Source organism: Amia ocellicauda, chromosome 16, assembly GCF_036373705.1.
Source record: "Amia ocellicauda isolate fAmiCal2 chromosome 16, fAmiCal2.hap1, whole genome shotgun sequence".
NCBI lineage: Eukaryota > Metazoa > Chordata > Actinopteri > Amiiformes > Amiidae > Amia > Amia ocellicauda.
The window spans coordinates 8,943,183-8,960,003 of record NC_089865.1 but is presented as its reverse complement, the minus strand read 5'-3'; the positions used below and the strand labels follow the sequence as shown (position 1 = coordinate 8,960,003).

The following is a 16,821-nucleotide window of genomic DNA, read 5'->3' as shown; positions in this document are numbered from 1 at the left end:
GCATTCATGAAAACACAGTCCTAAATCATCCCCCAACAAAGTTTGTTTTCCAACAAATTCCAATTTACGTTCAAAAGCCGAATCTTTTCAGCCATGAAAAATTAATACATATAAAATAGATTTGCTTGAAAACCTATTCATTGTCTACTTTGTTATATAGCAGTTCTAGATATTAAATACACAAAGGCTGATGCCACTGCAATGCCTTGTGAAATAACTGCTGAAACGTACCCTGGTAATTGGCAGGTTAAGGAATCAACAACAGGGCTTTATTCCAAAAGTTAAACATAAAATTATATTCAGGCTTTAAAGCATACACTGGTAGCACTCAGGGACAGAAAATATAAACTGTTTATCTCTCTCAGTCTACCACCCAGGGGGCCCTGCTATAACACAGCAGTGGTTTTATTTTAACTGCTTATGTTCATGGAGGTGAAAAGTGATGCGTCAAACTGTGCTCCTTTGCAGCAACTCCTTGTTTTAATGTTCAAGCCTTGCTACAGTTTGTGTGAATGAGTGAGTTGTGATTTTTCCGAATGACACGGCCTTCGAGTGTTACGAGACGCCGCACGCCCGGCCCTGCTCCAGGTTAATGACAGGAGGGAGAGGCGTGGGACCTGCCTGTCAAAGCAGCTGCTCTCCTTCACACAATGGCCTTCCTGTCATAACGCAATGAAAAGGCTAGGGACTGTAAAAAACACAACTTGAACCAGTTCATTGAGATTCATGCATTTGCTAGATTTTCTTTCTATTCCCACAAAAAACAAAAACATTAAAAAGGCTTAGAAAAAGTGATGAGAACTATAACATTAGATATTGTGGTCTAGATTATAATTACACACAATAGAGCATAGTCCTGGATCATACCTGTTGATGGTTTGGGGAAAACCCAAATTATTCTCTCTGGCTAAACAGATCATTGTGAATTGAGAAGTCAGACTGGATAGGATGCTTGGATCACTCAGTTATTAATGGACACCAAACTCACTTGTAATCTCTTATGTTTCTTATGTTCTAATTCAGTATTTAAAGAATACAAAAGGAATTAAAGAACAAAGGAACTCAACAGATGCGTTATACTTCAGTGGCACAATACATATTATGCTATATGGAAGCAAATATATTTGTATTCACTAAACGAAACTAAATAAGGAACACAAATAGTATATGACGAAATACGATAACCTTGTTGTAGGGGGCTCACTGATTTCCGACGGTGTTGGAGATGTACTCTGTATCCCAGGTAGTTTTAATCAATAAGACAGTATAGACACTTCACGGCGGATATTTAAGCTTGTGTTGTTCATCAATAACAGCAATGTTTTGATGATATCTTGCTGAGGAAATTATTGTTTGCAGTGAATTGCCTCTACAGAAATCCAAAGGTACGGCACCTCAGCTGAAGTGGATTATTGTGATTCCGCTCTGCAGAGACTTCCTGGTGGCTTTGATCGACAGTGACACAAACCCATTGTTATTTAATTCTTAAAAGAATGATAAAAATAAAATAAAAGCTTTCTTCCAATTCCATTTTATTTGTTAAAAAAAGGTATAACAGATCAAAATAGGTTTAAAAATAAATAAATCTGTAATTAATATGAAATGAACGTGTCTAAAAGCTTTCACTTGTGTTCAGATAACTAAAATTAAATAGTAATTTAAAAAACAAACAAATAAACAATTAAATAACCATATAAAACATATCCAAAAGGCACAGCCAACTGCTTTGGGGTCACTATGCATAGTCTCATGTACAATACCTGTCTGTCAATAGATACAACTCTTATTTAAACACTATCTTAGTATATCCAATGATTACAGAAAAATAGTTAATTAAGTATGATGATAATGATTATGATTATAATTGAGTTCATTAATTAATTGAGAGAAAACATTGCAGCCACAGAGATGGTCAAAACATAAATTCCTATGCACAGATAAAGTAAGTTAAAATGTCTGCTTTTTTTCTCAAAAAATATGAAATATGAAAATGGAATGGAAAGGTGAATATCAGTTGGTATGTTTGACACTATTATAGGGCAGCAATATGCAAAATGTTTTTTTTTTTTTTTACATCAATAAACAGAGCCTCAAAAAGCAAAAATACAGGCCCAATGCAAACTGAAACATGCAGAAGAAAATTAAATATTTATTGACTAGATAAATACTGGAAACACATAACATAGCCATTTTAGTTTTAATATTTAATCGGTTTAATTTGCTATTACATTTATACAATGTGTTTAAACTAAATAATTCACAGTCACAACAGTAGACTTCTGTACAAAATGCATTTCCCATTCTTTGCAATGTAAAGTCCATTCCTTTTCCCAACTTAAAAGTTTAGCGTATAATTTGTCGTTAACCCTCTGCTTGTAATCTTAACAGTGATATGCTGTGTGCCCCACTGGCATCTTACTATATGACTTTCTTGCTCTCTTTTGTTGTACATGGTGACACTCAAGTAAAAAATAAAACAAAAATACATTACATAGAAAGACAACCAAATGCACAAATTGGTAAAAAAATACAATGTGTACAGTTTAATTTATCAGAAGTTTGGATTACAAACAATTCTTCAAAATAAATAAAAAGGAGTGTACAATTAAGACAGATATTTTACACATTTATAAATGTTTATGATCAACCAAGAAAATCAGGAAAAGGCTACAATTTTGACACCAGGTGTACCGTTGTATAGAAATAAGATACAGATTGCTACTCAAGGTTTAGGATTTTGAAATCAAACACAGTTATATGCACAACAATCAATACAACTCCTTAATAAAATATTTTTCAGCCACAGTTTTCTAGAAGGTATGATATTAATTACCGATGGTGGATCTAAAAAACAAAAACAAAAAAACATTGGTTCTATAAAGCATCTGTCTAATTGCGAGATTGGTTAGCATAGAATCATTTTCATTCTGTTAGGAAGGAAGTACAAAATAAAGCAGAAGTCAAATAGTACCCAAACCCTTTTCCCATGAAATATTCATCATTCTGTGCATTTCACCTGTTGTGAATATATGATTATGCATGTGATGAGATTACTTAAATAAGCATTTCCAGTTTATTGTGCCAATAGAGGCTTGCATATGAAGAAGACCCTCTACAGAGGTCGCTTTTAGGTGTATGATTTCTAAATGTTACAGCCATGCAGTGTTCATGGATAACCGGTACACATGCAATGTTAGTTATAAATGGTGCATACAGTGAATTGATATATGTTTTAATGAAATTATATTGATTAACAGTTTTGTAAATTTAAATTTGAAAAAGAAAAGGATACATGGAAATATAATTTAAATATATATGATTACATATACAGACACTGATTATGTATTAATATAATGATTTCCTGTTTACTATGAATACACAACAGGATTTGCTGAAGCAATAAACTGTGTTGCAAGAACAATGATGCAAATGAAAATGATAGCTTGGCAGTGTAATATATAAGGTTCATAACTGTAAATATGGTCGATACACAGTGATATGGAAGATGATACAATATTGTTTGAAATCAGTCTATAGGTTCTTTTCATCCAAAAATAAAATAAAATAAAAATAAAAATCTGCCTACCTAGCTTTCTGTATTTTGTCATATACGAGTACATAAAAATGGGCCTGTATGTAAAAGCCCAATGAAAACTTGAACAATCTGACCATAAAAACGTCAAAAAAGTTGACCCACCCACTAATAGAAAACTACACATTTATACTTTATAGCAGTTATATTTATGAGTAGAAGAAAAAAGCATCTGACAACACATTAAGCCGCCACTGAGTACACGATTGTAGTTTTCTATTTTCTGTTTTTCTACTTTAGTATACAAGTTTTGTTTTTAATCTGGGTTTAGGAGTATACTTTGGCAAAATTCAAGTATTTTACATTTAATACTTCTGATTTGTTCAATATCACTACTTGCTGTAAAGTACGCTGCACAGCAAGATATAATTTAAAAGAAAATCCAAGGAGAAGACATATTTTTACATATCTATCTCTGGTGTGTCAGAAAGAAATGTATTTATTTCTGTGCAGAAACATTGGTATGATGGTGGCAGGCCATTCTCTGAAATACTTGGGCTTGGTGACAGCAGAAGAGACTTAGGGGGCAACACAGAGGAGTTTAATACTGACCCCATGAGAGGCACTTTGAAGTTTAGAATCAATTCAAATAAATGAGGCATTGGCTACACAAATATCAGCTCCAGACAACCAGTTATAGTCTTATTTGGGGAGATGTAGCGAATCATGTGTTGGACCATGGAGCAGTGGAACTTGATCGTTGCCATTTCTGAGCTCTGATCTCTGACGGAGACATCGAGGGTGGGCGTGAAGTTATGGCATGAGGAGAAATCACACTAAATGCACTAATTACAATGGCACAAGTGGTCGTTTTCCTGGATACAAGAAAATCCTGCTTGAACGCGACTGATTTGGAACCGGTCCCCGGGCAATGAGGCCACAGCTACAGCAGCTACTATGAGGCAGGACAGGAACAGTTCTATATATTCGAGGGTTATGTATATAGATAACTATATTACATTGATTTGTTTGGTTTTGTTTTCACTGAACTGTAATGTCATAATTGTTGGTGAGACCAAGCATTTTAAAACATTCATAAACAAATGTAATAGAAGACTTCAATGTGACTGCTTTAGATCATTTATCTTTTCATTTAAAAATATTGTTCTCCCTTATTTATAAATTACATTAGAAAATAAACAAACAATATCAAGCCTCTAATTTACTTTCATATGTATTATATATTCATTACATTTAACTTACACCAAATAAAAAAATATTTAATTGTTTTCATAAATTAAGTGCTGATTAATGTAGTCATCATTTCAATCAGCCAGAATGTCTTCCGCAGGGAACTGTAATGACCGCAGCTAATGCAGAACCTTCTTTATTTTCACCACTCGTTTTAAATGGTTTTGTTTCTTCTGGTAAAGGGACAGAGAAAATGTCAATTGAACATGAAAATAAATTGGATGAGAACCTTCATTAAATATAGTATGCATTTCAGAATACATACATATACAAAATCAAAATGTGACATAAGAAGTCAGACATATCTACGTTTTAGGTTATTTTAAAAAGTATAAATTGTATCTAGGTGACATGCAGTCCTTGTTTTGTATTTCAATAGTGACCATAGCAAAATCCACAGTATAGAAACTGTAAAGGAACTGAGAAGATAGCTTTCCAGAAGAGGAGAACAAAAGGTACAAGTATTCAGTAGGACCACGTTGTGTAATCCAATCTGTGCTGTTGAGTAAGTCTGTTAGCAGCACAGGCTTGGTGTTAGACTTTGGCTGTAGCTTTCACTGGTGACAGCAAAAAGGTAGAACTGAAATCTTATGTCCAAGGGTCTGTAGTAAAGCCCACTTCCAGCACAGAAACAGTATTTTATTGTTGAGAAAAAATATATCCCGGAGCTCTAGCAGGCAAAATCTTCGAAGACACCGTGGTGCGGATGGTGGTGGTGGTTCGGAAGGATTGTGGCCGCGTACGTTCCTTCTGGGTGGCTTCTGATCATTTCGCAGGTGTCCTGTGTGTGAGGGTGGCACGGGCAGGTGGTGATGGTAGGGATGATGCATTATACATGTTAGAAACCTACACTGCACAGTACGATGCACATACAGCCATGTTCAAAGGTTAATGTTTTACTTGTGTACAACCTTTGCCAGTCAGTGTATAAATGCAAGTGTCCCTGTGTTTACCACACCTGCCTGGTCTTCACTTGTCATTCCCACACTCACCTGTCCATTTGTGAACCACCCTCTACTACTCAACTCCAATAATGTACTGGCTGTATTATTTTATATACCAGAAATAATAATCTATAAGAAATAGGTTAGCCAAAGAAAAGACACTAAAGTTAATTGTCAAGGAGAGCTTAAACAAAAACATGCAATTTGACCATAGTGTGAAGTGAAGGAGCATTTGGGATTTTGTTTCTCCACAAAACTACAAAAGCTGAAAAAGCAAGACAAGTGAAAGATACATGCAGGAAGTTATTTACATATTTTTAATTAATGAGCCCCATCCTGCCATTTCACGGTTTACTTTTCATTACAAGATGCAGCACAAAAATAGATTTTGTGTTTTCTAACTTACCTGGGCTTTCATATCTTCCAATCCCAGAGTTGCTATGCTGCCAGACTGCTTCTTGTTTTCATCTTTCTGGGGCTTCATAAGTCGCTGAAGCCTATCTTTCATCACCTGGTGTTGAACAAGAGCAACTCATGAGTACCACTGTAAACAGTGTGAGATTTACATTAGAGAAACCGATTTCATGCCTGAGAGTTGAGCAGTTCGCTGTGGGTTCAATGGTTTAACACAGTAGTCTTCAATTACAGAGCAAACAGGATGAGTCCATTTATTCCCCAAGCAGAGTATGAAAAGCCATTCACTAACATATGAGATTTTACAGTAGTAGGTACAGTGAGGGAAAAAAGTATTTGATCCCCTGCTGATTTTGTACGTTTGCCCACTGACAAAGAAATGATCAGTCTATAATTTTAATGGTAGGTGTATTTTAACAGTGAGAGTAACAACAAAAAAAATCCAGAAAAACACATTTCAAAAAAGTTATACATTGATTTGCATGTTAATGAGGGAAATAAGTATTTGATCCCCTATCAATCAGCAAGATTTCTGGATCCCAGGTGTCTTTTATACAGGTAACGAGCTGAGATTAGGAGCACTCTCTTAAAGGGACTCTCCTAATCTCAGCTCGTTACCTGTATAAAAGACACCTGTCCACAGAAGCAATCATTCAATCAGATTCCAAACTCTCCACCATGGCCAAGACCAAAGAGCTGTCCAAGGATGTCAGGGACAACATTGTAGACCTACACAAGGCTGGAATGGGCTACAAGACCATCGCCAAGCAGCTTGGTGAGAAGGTGACAACAGTTGGTGTGATTATTCGCAAATGGAAGAAACACAAAATAACTGTCAGTCTCCCTCGGTCTGGGGCTCCATGCAAGATCTCACCTCGTGGAGTTTCAGTGATCATGAGAACGGTGAGGAATCAGCCCAGAACTACACGGGAGGATCTTGTTAATGATCTCAAGGCAGCTGGGACCATAGTCACCAAGAAAACAATTGGTAACACACTACACTGTGAAGGACTGAAATCCTGCAGCGCCCGTAAGGTCCCCCTGCTCAAGAAAGCACATGTACAGGCCCGTCTGAAGTTTGCCAATGAACATCTGAATGATTCAGAGGAGAACTGGGTGAAAGTGTTGTGGTCAGATGAGACCAAAATCGAGCTCTTTGGCATCAACTCAACTCGCCGTGTTTGGAGGAGGAGGAATGACCCCAAGAACATCATCCCCACCGTTAAACATGGAGGTGGAAACATTATGCTTTGGGGGTGCTAAGGGGACAGGACAACTGCACCGCATCAAAGGGACGATGGATGGGGCCATGTACCGTCAAATCTTGGGTGAGAACCTCCTTCCCTCAGCCAGGGCATTGAAAATGGGTTGTGGATGGGTATTCCAGCATGACAATGATCCAAAACACACAGCCAAGACAACAAAGGAGTGGCTCAAGAAGAAGCACATTAAGGTCCTGGAGTGGCCTAACCAGTCTCCAGACCTTAATCCCATAGAAAATCTGTGGAGGGAGCTGAAGGTTCGAGTTACCAAACGTCAGCCTCGAAACCTTAATGACTTGGAGAGGATCTGCAAAGAGGAGTGGGACAAAATCCCTCCTGAGATGTGTGCAAACCTGGTGGCCAACTACAAGAAACGTCTGACCTCTGTGATTGCCAACAAGGGTTTTGCCACCAAGTACTAAGTCGAAGGGGTCAAATACTTATTTCCCTCATTAACATGCAAATCAAATACACCTACCATTAAAATTATAGACTGATCATTTCTTTGTCAGTGGGCAAACGTACAAAATCAGCAGGGGATCAAATACTTTTTTCCCTCACTGTATGTGAGCAGCTTCTTTCTGAATTTCAGTTGAGATTCCAGCAGGTGTAGAAGAAGTACATGTTTATTTAGCACTGAAAAACATTATTTTGTTTCAAAATATATATGTTTAAAATACTGACTTCAGCAAATAACTAACTTTATTAAAAGTGATTTCTAAATCAGACAAATTATTTAATCCACTGTCTTAAATGAATGCAGTGAAAGTCACGTACAGCTGTTACATTACCAACCTTTTCTTTGCTCTCATCCTGGTTTCTGCTACAGACAAAAACATTTGAAGTTCTTTCAAATATAAATGCTTGGAGATTGCTGAAGAAAGTAGCGTACAGAAGGTTTAATTCAAATGTTCCTTTATCTTAAACTGCATGCAAAGGGTTAATTTACCTCATAGATGTAGTCAAGTATTTCCAAAATGGTAAGAATGCTGGCCCCAATAAACAATCCCATTTGACCTCCAATGTCACCTGATGAGCAAAGAACAAATTATTATTTTATCAGAACTCTGAATATAAATGGAAGAACTAAACAAAAAAACACTATACTCAAAATGTACTTACTCAATAAGCCTGTCACATCATATGCTTTCTTTTGTTCTATTGTTTCGTAGTTAAGGGCTTCAAAAAAAATATCCAGAACAAGAAAATTATCTCTGTAGAAAACAAATAATCAGACAAATAAACAACAATACAAGATGCCAACCTACAATAGTCTTATCATATCTTCACACCTCAAACACAACTTTGTCAGAATGTTTGACATTATGTTACAATATTAATATGTTCCCAAAAGTGCAAAGTACTCTGATAATGGTTTCATTGTATGAGAATGTCAGTGTTTAGTATTAGTGAAGGTTGAGTTCTATCTTTTGTTTGTTGATTTGGACTTAAGAAAATGTATTGTGTTTTGCTGGTGATCTGATCTGATCTGATGAAGTTATATGATGAAGCATATACTTTATATTATACTGTACATACAATCAAAAATATAACATCAAGAAGTTATAATTGCAGTACCTAATGTATGCCTCTGTCTTGTTGAATTTTTTTGATAAGTATCGAGCAGACCCCTTGCTGGGGATTTTCACCATAGAAAGTTCCTTCCCATAGCGGGTCAGATTGCAAGGTGTTTCACAGGAACAAGAATCATTGGTCTTCTTCTGAAAACCAGCTGGAACATAAAACACCAACATCTGAATAAAGTTACAAGCAGTAAAATACACATAAAATATACTGTCAATGTAACAACTGTTATACTCTAAGTTAGTTTGCAATGTGCCCTTCCCCTCCCCAAGTGCATGCTGGACAAATCTGCTCTCAATATTTTAAATTCCCAGGAAAAAAATAAATCAACTAAATAAAATGGTAAAAGTGCACATTTAATAAATATAGCATTAGTAAGAAAAGCTATCTGTATGTATTTGAGCAAGAAAAAATACTTTTAAAATGATATTTAATAAAATAAAATAAGGTGGCAGCTTATTACATCTTATATGGAGATACTTTTGAAAATGTGTTTCAATACAGGCAATATAAATAGTCACTATTCAGGTTGGATATATCCAGATAACACTCAGCCACCCGTTAAATGGGTTCTTCTTTCTTTTGAAAATTTAATTGAATCTCTGCCCTGTTACGCCTGAAAATTGTGTGTAGTTAAATATCTAAAATACTGTACAGAACCATTTCATATTCTACAAAACACAGACTGTTGAGCACAATTAAGCTCTTGAAAGTATCATCGTTTTTTGTGTTTTCTATTAAAAAAAATTAATCAGTGTGTCCTTCAAATAGCACATTTCCAGAAGTGTTTTATAACAGCTGTCACTGTTCTTTGTTCTAATATGCATGTGTCTTGAATTTTGGTATGATCTGTCTGCCTAAATATAAAACTTTAAATAAGTTTCAAGAAAACAATAGACTGCAAGTCTTATAATGGAATCTCCAAAAGAGGGAATCTCAGGTTTCTAATTAAATAAATAATTCTTAAAAGTTGGTAAGAAAAACATTACTATTTTTAGTAATTGATTTATGAGACACACCTGGTTTTGCTATACAATATTCTTCTTTCATACAAACATATCATATTTTTTTTTATTTAGCATTGTTGCCAAAGTTATGACAAAATCTATTACTGGACAATACATTGTTTTTGAAAAAGTAAAAATATCTTACACAAGGCCTCCTCGACACATTCTATATCATTGGGAGTACAGATTTTTGCATTCCCTAAAAATAAGACAGATTAATACAAAAATAAGAAGGGGGGGATAAAATCACCTTAGATTACATTTATAGCATTTCCAGTAATATTTAAAAAGTTATTCCTTACACATTACACTTAAAAATCCCTGGGCTTGGTGCTTTTCACTAAAAAGGCTATCAACTAAACATAGGGCCAGATTAAATCAAAACATTGACGCAACCGCTAATGGAAAACTACAAAATTGTACTCAGTAGCGGTTTCATTTTTAGTAAGATGCCACTTTCTTCTAATCACGAATATAACCACTATGATGTACAGGTTTGTAGTTTTCTATTAGCGGATGGTTCGATGTTTTGATTTAATCCGGCCCATCGTATATAAATATTTAATACATGTTATAAGATGTAAGGATGTAGTCCACTTACTAAAAATTATTTTCAAGTACAATGCATTTTACAGTATAAGCATCACAAACATAAAAATAAACAATACATTAATGCAAAATACTTATAAAACAATGAATGAATCATATGCAATCACAAGCAACCACTTTTCAGGACCCACTAATGTGGGGCATTCATCATCTCCAAAATTAATCATCCAAACAAATAATGGGAAAAAAGACAGCCTATTCTTTTGAGTGGGGCTTTGAGATTCTCTTATATTCAGTAATTATGTTTCTACTGCAATAAGAAAGAAGAATTCAAAAAGAGTATTTGGGGATTGACAATAATGGCATCTTTGCTGTTGACTTCCCTGACTTCATTATTAGCAGAAAAATGTCAGGAGAGAATCAACACTAGAGCCAAGTCTTATTTAAACTAATAACCTTAATAAATTGTTATTAGAGAGCAAAAAAAGAGAACCCCTGGGAAGAAACCAGTGCAACATTTATCACAACCGTATCCGTTCCTATGTTTATTAAACCATCTCATTTCAATCCCATCTGGTTCTTGTAACAGAAATCAACAAACCTGCTATCGGGGAACTTGCATTTTAGAAGAAAAATAGCATGTCTGAATTTCAAGCCAAAGCCTGTTTTCTTTTCACTAAAGCATAACATTTAGATTAGATCTTAAGTATTAACTGTTTGTGGGAAAAAAAAACACTGCTGTAAACAATTAAAGAATGAAATATCTTAGATACCTGGCATGTGCACCATTCTGCAGTGACACCTTTTTATCACGTCTTCTGCCTCGCACTTCAGCCGACAGGCACTGATGCTGTACGTTTCATACCCAGGAATCAATGTGTCACCGTTTGGTCTGCAGTTTCCCCATGGCTGAGGTAGGTATGTCAGCTGGAAACCGAAAAAGGAAAAAAATACAATTGGAAAGCTTCATAAAGAAAATCAAAAATATTCAGAGATCATACATACAGAGGTCAAAAGCAAAACTTATACATATACATATATACATATACACTCATCTAAAGGATTATTAGGAACACCATACTAATACTGTGTTTGACCCCCTTTCGCCTTCAGAACTGCCTTAATTCTACGTGGCATTGATTCAACAAGGTGCTGAAAGCATTGTTTAGAAATACTGGCCCATATTGATAGGATAGCATCTTGCAGTTGATGGAGATTTGTGGGATGCACATCCAGGGCACGAAGCTCCTGTTCCACCACATCCCAAAGATGCTCTATTGGGTTGAGATCTGGTGACTGTGGGGGCCAGTTTAGTACAGTGAACTCATTGTCATGTTCAAGAAACCAATTTGAAATGATTCGACCTTTGTGACATGGTGCATTATCCTGCTGGAAGTAGCCATCAGAGGATGGGTACATGGTGGTCATAAAGGGATGGACATGGTCAGAAACAATGCTCAGGTAGGCCGTGGCATTTAAACGATGCCCAATTGGCACTAAGGGGCCTAAAGTGTGCCAAGAAAACATCCCCCACACCATTACACCACCACCACCAGCCTGCACAGTGGTAACAAGGCATGATGGATCCATGTTCTCATTCTGTTTACGCCAAATTCTGACTCTACCATCTGAATGTCTCAACAGAAATCGAGACTCATCAGACCAGGCGACATTTTTCCAGTCTTCAACTGTCCAATTTTGGTGAGCTTGTGCAAATTGTAGCCTCTTTTTCCTATTTGTAGTGGAGATGAGTGGTACCCGGTGGGGTCTTCTGCTGTTGTAGCCCATCCGCCTCAAGGTTGTACGTGTTGTGGCTTCACAAATGCTTTGCTGCATACCTCGGTTGTAACGAGTGGTTATTTCAGTCAAAGTTGCTCTTCTATCAGCTTGAATCAGTCGGCCCATTCTCCTCTGACCTCTAGCATCAACAAGGCATTTTCGCCCACAGGACTGCCGCATACTGGATGTTTTTCCCTTTTCACACCATTCTTTGTAAACCCTAGAAATGGTTGTGCGTGAAAATCCCAGTAACTGAGCAGATTGTGAAATACTCAGATCGGCCCGTCTGGCACCAACAACCATGCCACGCTCAAAATTGCTTAAATCACCTTTCTTTCCCATTCAGACATTCAGTTTGGAGTTCAGGAGATTGTCTTGACCAGGACCACACCCCTAAATGCATTGAAGCAACTGCCATGTGACTGGTTGGTTAGATAATTGCATTAATGAGAAATTGAACAGGTGTTCCTAATAATCCTTTAGGTGAGTGTGTATATATATATATATATATATATTAAAATGCTGTTAAGAAGGAGTGACCATACCCTTTGTTCCTGACATGAAACAAATGTCTGAAATCCCGGAGAGACGCCAAATCCAAGCTGATGAATGTAAGGTGGTTCGTCCTGGCTGTGTATTTGAACACGTAACCCAGCTTCTAGTGAGGTTTGGTCTTAAAAATAAAACAGAAACCATCCATACTAGTAATACTGTCAAATATGGATGCCTTAAAGATGAGAGTCTAATTTCTCATTTCCACAGAAACACATGGATCAATGAATGTACACAGCATTATAATCTGTAATGTTACTGCAGGAGTTGTCTTAGGTCTGAAATAAACTTTTAAAACATTGTCATACTTGTGTATCTATTTGAAATAAAATGGTGACAAGAAATACACTTATCTCACTAAACGTCTTGCTAAAAACAAAATAAAAAGACTTACATGCAATATGTATTTATTTAAGAGTAAAATCTAGTCTTACTTGTCTCTTTCCAAATGGGCAGATAGTCGTCCTGCTGTATGTCAAGCATTATCTCCAGTCCATTTCCCATCCCCCCTTGCTTGGTCTTCTTAAGTAAACTCTTCTGCCCATTGAAGGTGTAGCATTTCCCATATCGAGTGTAAACCTAAACAGCAATAACATAGAAACGTAAGTAGCTTTTAACAGAAATGTAGTTAGGGCTTCTAATCTTCAGGAGGAATAAACTGGATGCCAGAACACTAAGCTATATGTTCATTATTTTACTAGAACATAATATCCACTTTTAAATTTTTTTTTGATGAACAACAAAGTATTTTAAGTCTTAATACAGAGCTGAAAAGCACTGTGGTACATTATATGTGAAACTGCTATACAGTATACCATGAGAGAGAGGGGGGGGGGGAAGAGAGAAGAGAAGAAAAGAAACATCAGTTTTAGATTCGGCTTGTAAAGCTGTCAGAGCTGCAGATACATTTCTAGCGCGTTTGACCTAGGCTGTTTAAGAAGAGCAAGCAAAGGGCTCTTATATTCTATCAGTGTCAATCTCCATTTCCATCTCAAGGTTGAAAGAAGCAGACTTTCCCAACAGGATTTCAGCAGAGTGTCTCGCACAGGGTATTAAATGTCAAAACAATTGCTTGTGGAAATGAATTTACTTCGTGAAGCACAGAATTCATCATACAATCAGGCAAAGATAATATAATTATCAATCATAAAGTAGCTGCCAAAGGTTGGTCAGATAAAAAGATCAAAGCTTTAGACTAAACATAAATATGCATAGTATTCAGCTGCATTGCAGATTTACAATCAAACCGGCTGCACTTAAGGTTGGTGCCATTATGTCGTGCTCTCCAAGAGTTTTTGAGAGGCCACCAACCCAGTGGGATTGAGCCTCAGGTCTCCAGCATCTCCAATAGGCTGGCCTGCAGGTGGGTTTTCCTTTTTTCTTCCATTGCACTGTTCCTCCAGTCCACAAGGAGGACTTGAATTAACAAAACTCATTACTCACTGAGCTGACTCAGTTGACCCATTTTTCCAGGTTAAAAGCAGGTAAGGATTTAAAGATACCCTTAGTACCTGAGGATTGCAACCACCAAAGGCAGCATGTGAACTGTTGTCTCCTGTTGTTAATCGTAGGTGCATCTCTACTACCTTCCAGCAGAGGACACTATAACTGCACTTCTTCCAGGCCAAACAATACAGCAGAGACAGTTACCAGAGAGATCTACTGTATTGCTATGTATTATAAAATCTAGGATTTGGGATATCACAGAATGTCTGTATTTTTAAGTGTTATCTCTCTACCTACACTAGAAAAAGTAAAGGGAATTAAACAATAGCAGAAAATATCTATAGCTTTTCAATACATAATGATAGTTGTGAAATTTCACATTAAGGGTACATTTGAAACATCAATATTTAAGAATTGTATTGTAAATAATTGTATTCTATTGTGTTCTAAAGCACAACAGGGAAATATATCATATGCAAAACAGTGAATAACAATTCTAGGAGAGGCCATTGAAAAAAACACCAAAGTACTACAATATGTTGTATATGCTTTACAAACAAAAGGGAATGATTTGGTTTCTGATGCAAAAAGAAACTAAAATAAATAAGTAAACCCAAACAATCTAGACGACAGAACTTCAAGGAGAACGATTTATAATGTAACTAGAAGAATAGCCTAGTGTAGCAAAATCAGGTCTGAAATATAATCATACAAATGCAAAGAAACCCAATGTAATGAATACAGGGATGCTCAATGTTCTTTTATCTTGTTAAAGTTAAGAGGCAATAACAGTTTAAACTTGATTAGATTGAGATAAAGTATTTTCACTGATAGAGGCAAACAATGAATTAAACTGTCTAGTTCATTCAAGATGACACTGATGACACTGCCTGCTAACATCTTCTGAAGGAACAGAACATACTTTTGTAACACTTTGAAAATGAACATAACATTCCACATCTTTTTGTAAATCCCTGTTTCTATCAGCTATCAATTTAAATCCTCAAGGAATAGCATCTGTGACTATATCTAAGAATTTATTTAGACGATGTCCCAAAACTCAGCATAACATGTTTGCATCAATAGTTTGAGAAAAAAATGAGACATGCCTGGGCAGGAAACAACATTTCTTCTAAATATTATTCTCTAATACTGAATATATTCTTGTGCAGTTTTCAAACATAAGGTATACTTCTCTTGTATTTTTTTTAATGTAGGCTATATCATACTTAACCAGTAAAAAACAATAGTGAATATGGAACATCTAAAAACATTCTCTAATTATGACTTATAATCTAATTAAATTAATGGACACATGCAGCTTGCATAGGATTGATTCACCCCTGTTTGTTCACAGAGGCAGATGGCAGAGAAAATAAATGCTGACAAATCACAGAACAAGATTGTCTCACTTTATACAGACATGTTGTATTCTGTGAAGATTGTTTTGTTGTTGTTGTTGTATTTTTTAATTCCTGTAGTCCTATCACAGAAAAGACAAAAGTGCTAAAAGTAAGAATAATTTATTTGTAACAGCTTGATCCCCAATAGGAATATTGTTTGTTATTTTTCATTCTCATTAAGCTATAAAATACGTTATTTCATATAGTAAGCTGAATACAACAAATACCTCAGATTGTGTTTTATGCATACACAGGTAGTGGAAGTACTGGGTCTATTGACTAGAACAGTTGTATGATTAAAGGCAATTTCATTATATTTATAAATATACTAGAAATATATGTAGAGATTTGGAACATTCATTAAATGAAAAATCTATTTTTTGGTCATGAACTATTTGATCTTATTTTCATTAGAATGAAAGTATGCAGACAGCAGATCAATACTAATAAAGACATTTAAAATCACATTTTAGACTGACATTTCTTTCATGCTTATGATTTACAATTGCATTACGTGTCTATTTTAAAGGTTTTAATATTATGCATGCCCTCTCAACAGGCGACTTATGATTTTACAGAAAATAGAGGAGCATCTTAATGAAAACCATATTCTTGGAGATAGTCAACACGGGTTTAGACGAGGCAGATCATCTCTTACTAATTTATTAGAATTTTTTGAACATGCAACTGCAGCTGTAGATCATGTGAAAGCATATGATATGATATACTTAGACTTTCAAAAAGCTTTTGATAAGGTTCCACACCAAAGACTGATCCTCAAATTGGAAGCTGTAGGCATTCAGGGTCATGTAAGTAGATTATGAACTGGTTGATTTATAGGAAACAGAGGGTGTCGATTAGAGGAGTCTCTTCTAACTGGAGTGAGGTTGTTAGTGGAGTTCCACAGGGATCAGTATTAGGGCCTTTGCTTTTTCTAATCTATATTAATGATCTGGACTCTGGGATAGCTAGCAAAGTTGTCAAATTTGCAGATTATCCTAAAATAGGTGGCTCAGCCGATACAATCTCAGCAGCACAGGTTATTCAAAGGGACTTAGATAATATTCAGTTGTGGGCCGACACCTGGCAGATGAAAAG

The 16,821-nt window shown here is 35.9% G+C and overlaps 1 protein-coding gene across 2 annotated transcripts in view; it reads right to left on the bottom strand.

Annotated features, from left to right (window-relative positions):
• Positions 1 to 2,189: 2,189 nt before the first annotated feature.
• Positions 2,190 to 16,821, bottom strand: part of asic4a (acid-sensing (proton-gated) ion channel family member 4a) — a 190,700-nt gene continuing 176,068 nt past the window's right edge. For both annotated transcript variants that reach the window (XM_066688387.1, XM_066688388.1), the window contains exons 2-10: positions 13,309 to 13,453; positions 12,868 to 12,995; positions 11,317 to 11,470; positions 10,140 to 10,193; positions 8,982 to 9,135; positions 8,526 to 8,617; positions 8,353 to 8,432; positions 6,134 to 6,238; positions 2,190 to 5,564 (exon numbers count right to left, since the gene is read on the bottom strand). In XM_066688387.1, coding sequence (XP_066544484.1) covers positions 5,454 to 5,564; positions 6,134 to 6,238; positions 8,353 to 8,432; positions 8,526 to 8,617; positions 8,982 to 9,135; positions 10,140 to 10,193; positions 11,317 to 11,470; positions 12,868 to 12,995; positions 13,309 to 13,453 — 1,023 coding nt within the window. In that variant the 3' untranslated portion in view covers positions 2,190 to 5,453. The remainder of the gene's footprint in view (positions 5,565 to 6,133; positions 6,239 to 8,352; positions 8,433 to 8,525; positions 8,618 to 8,981; positions 9,136 to 10,139; positions 10,194 to 11,316; positions 11,471 to 12,867; positions 12,996 to 13,308; positions 13,454 to 16,821) is intronic.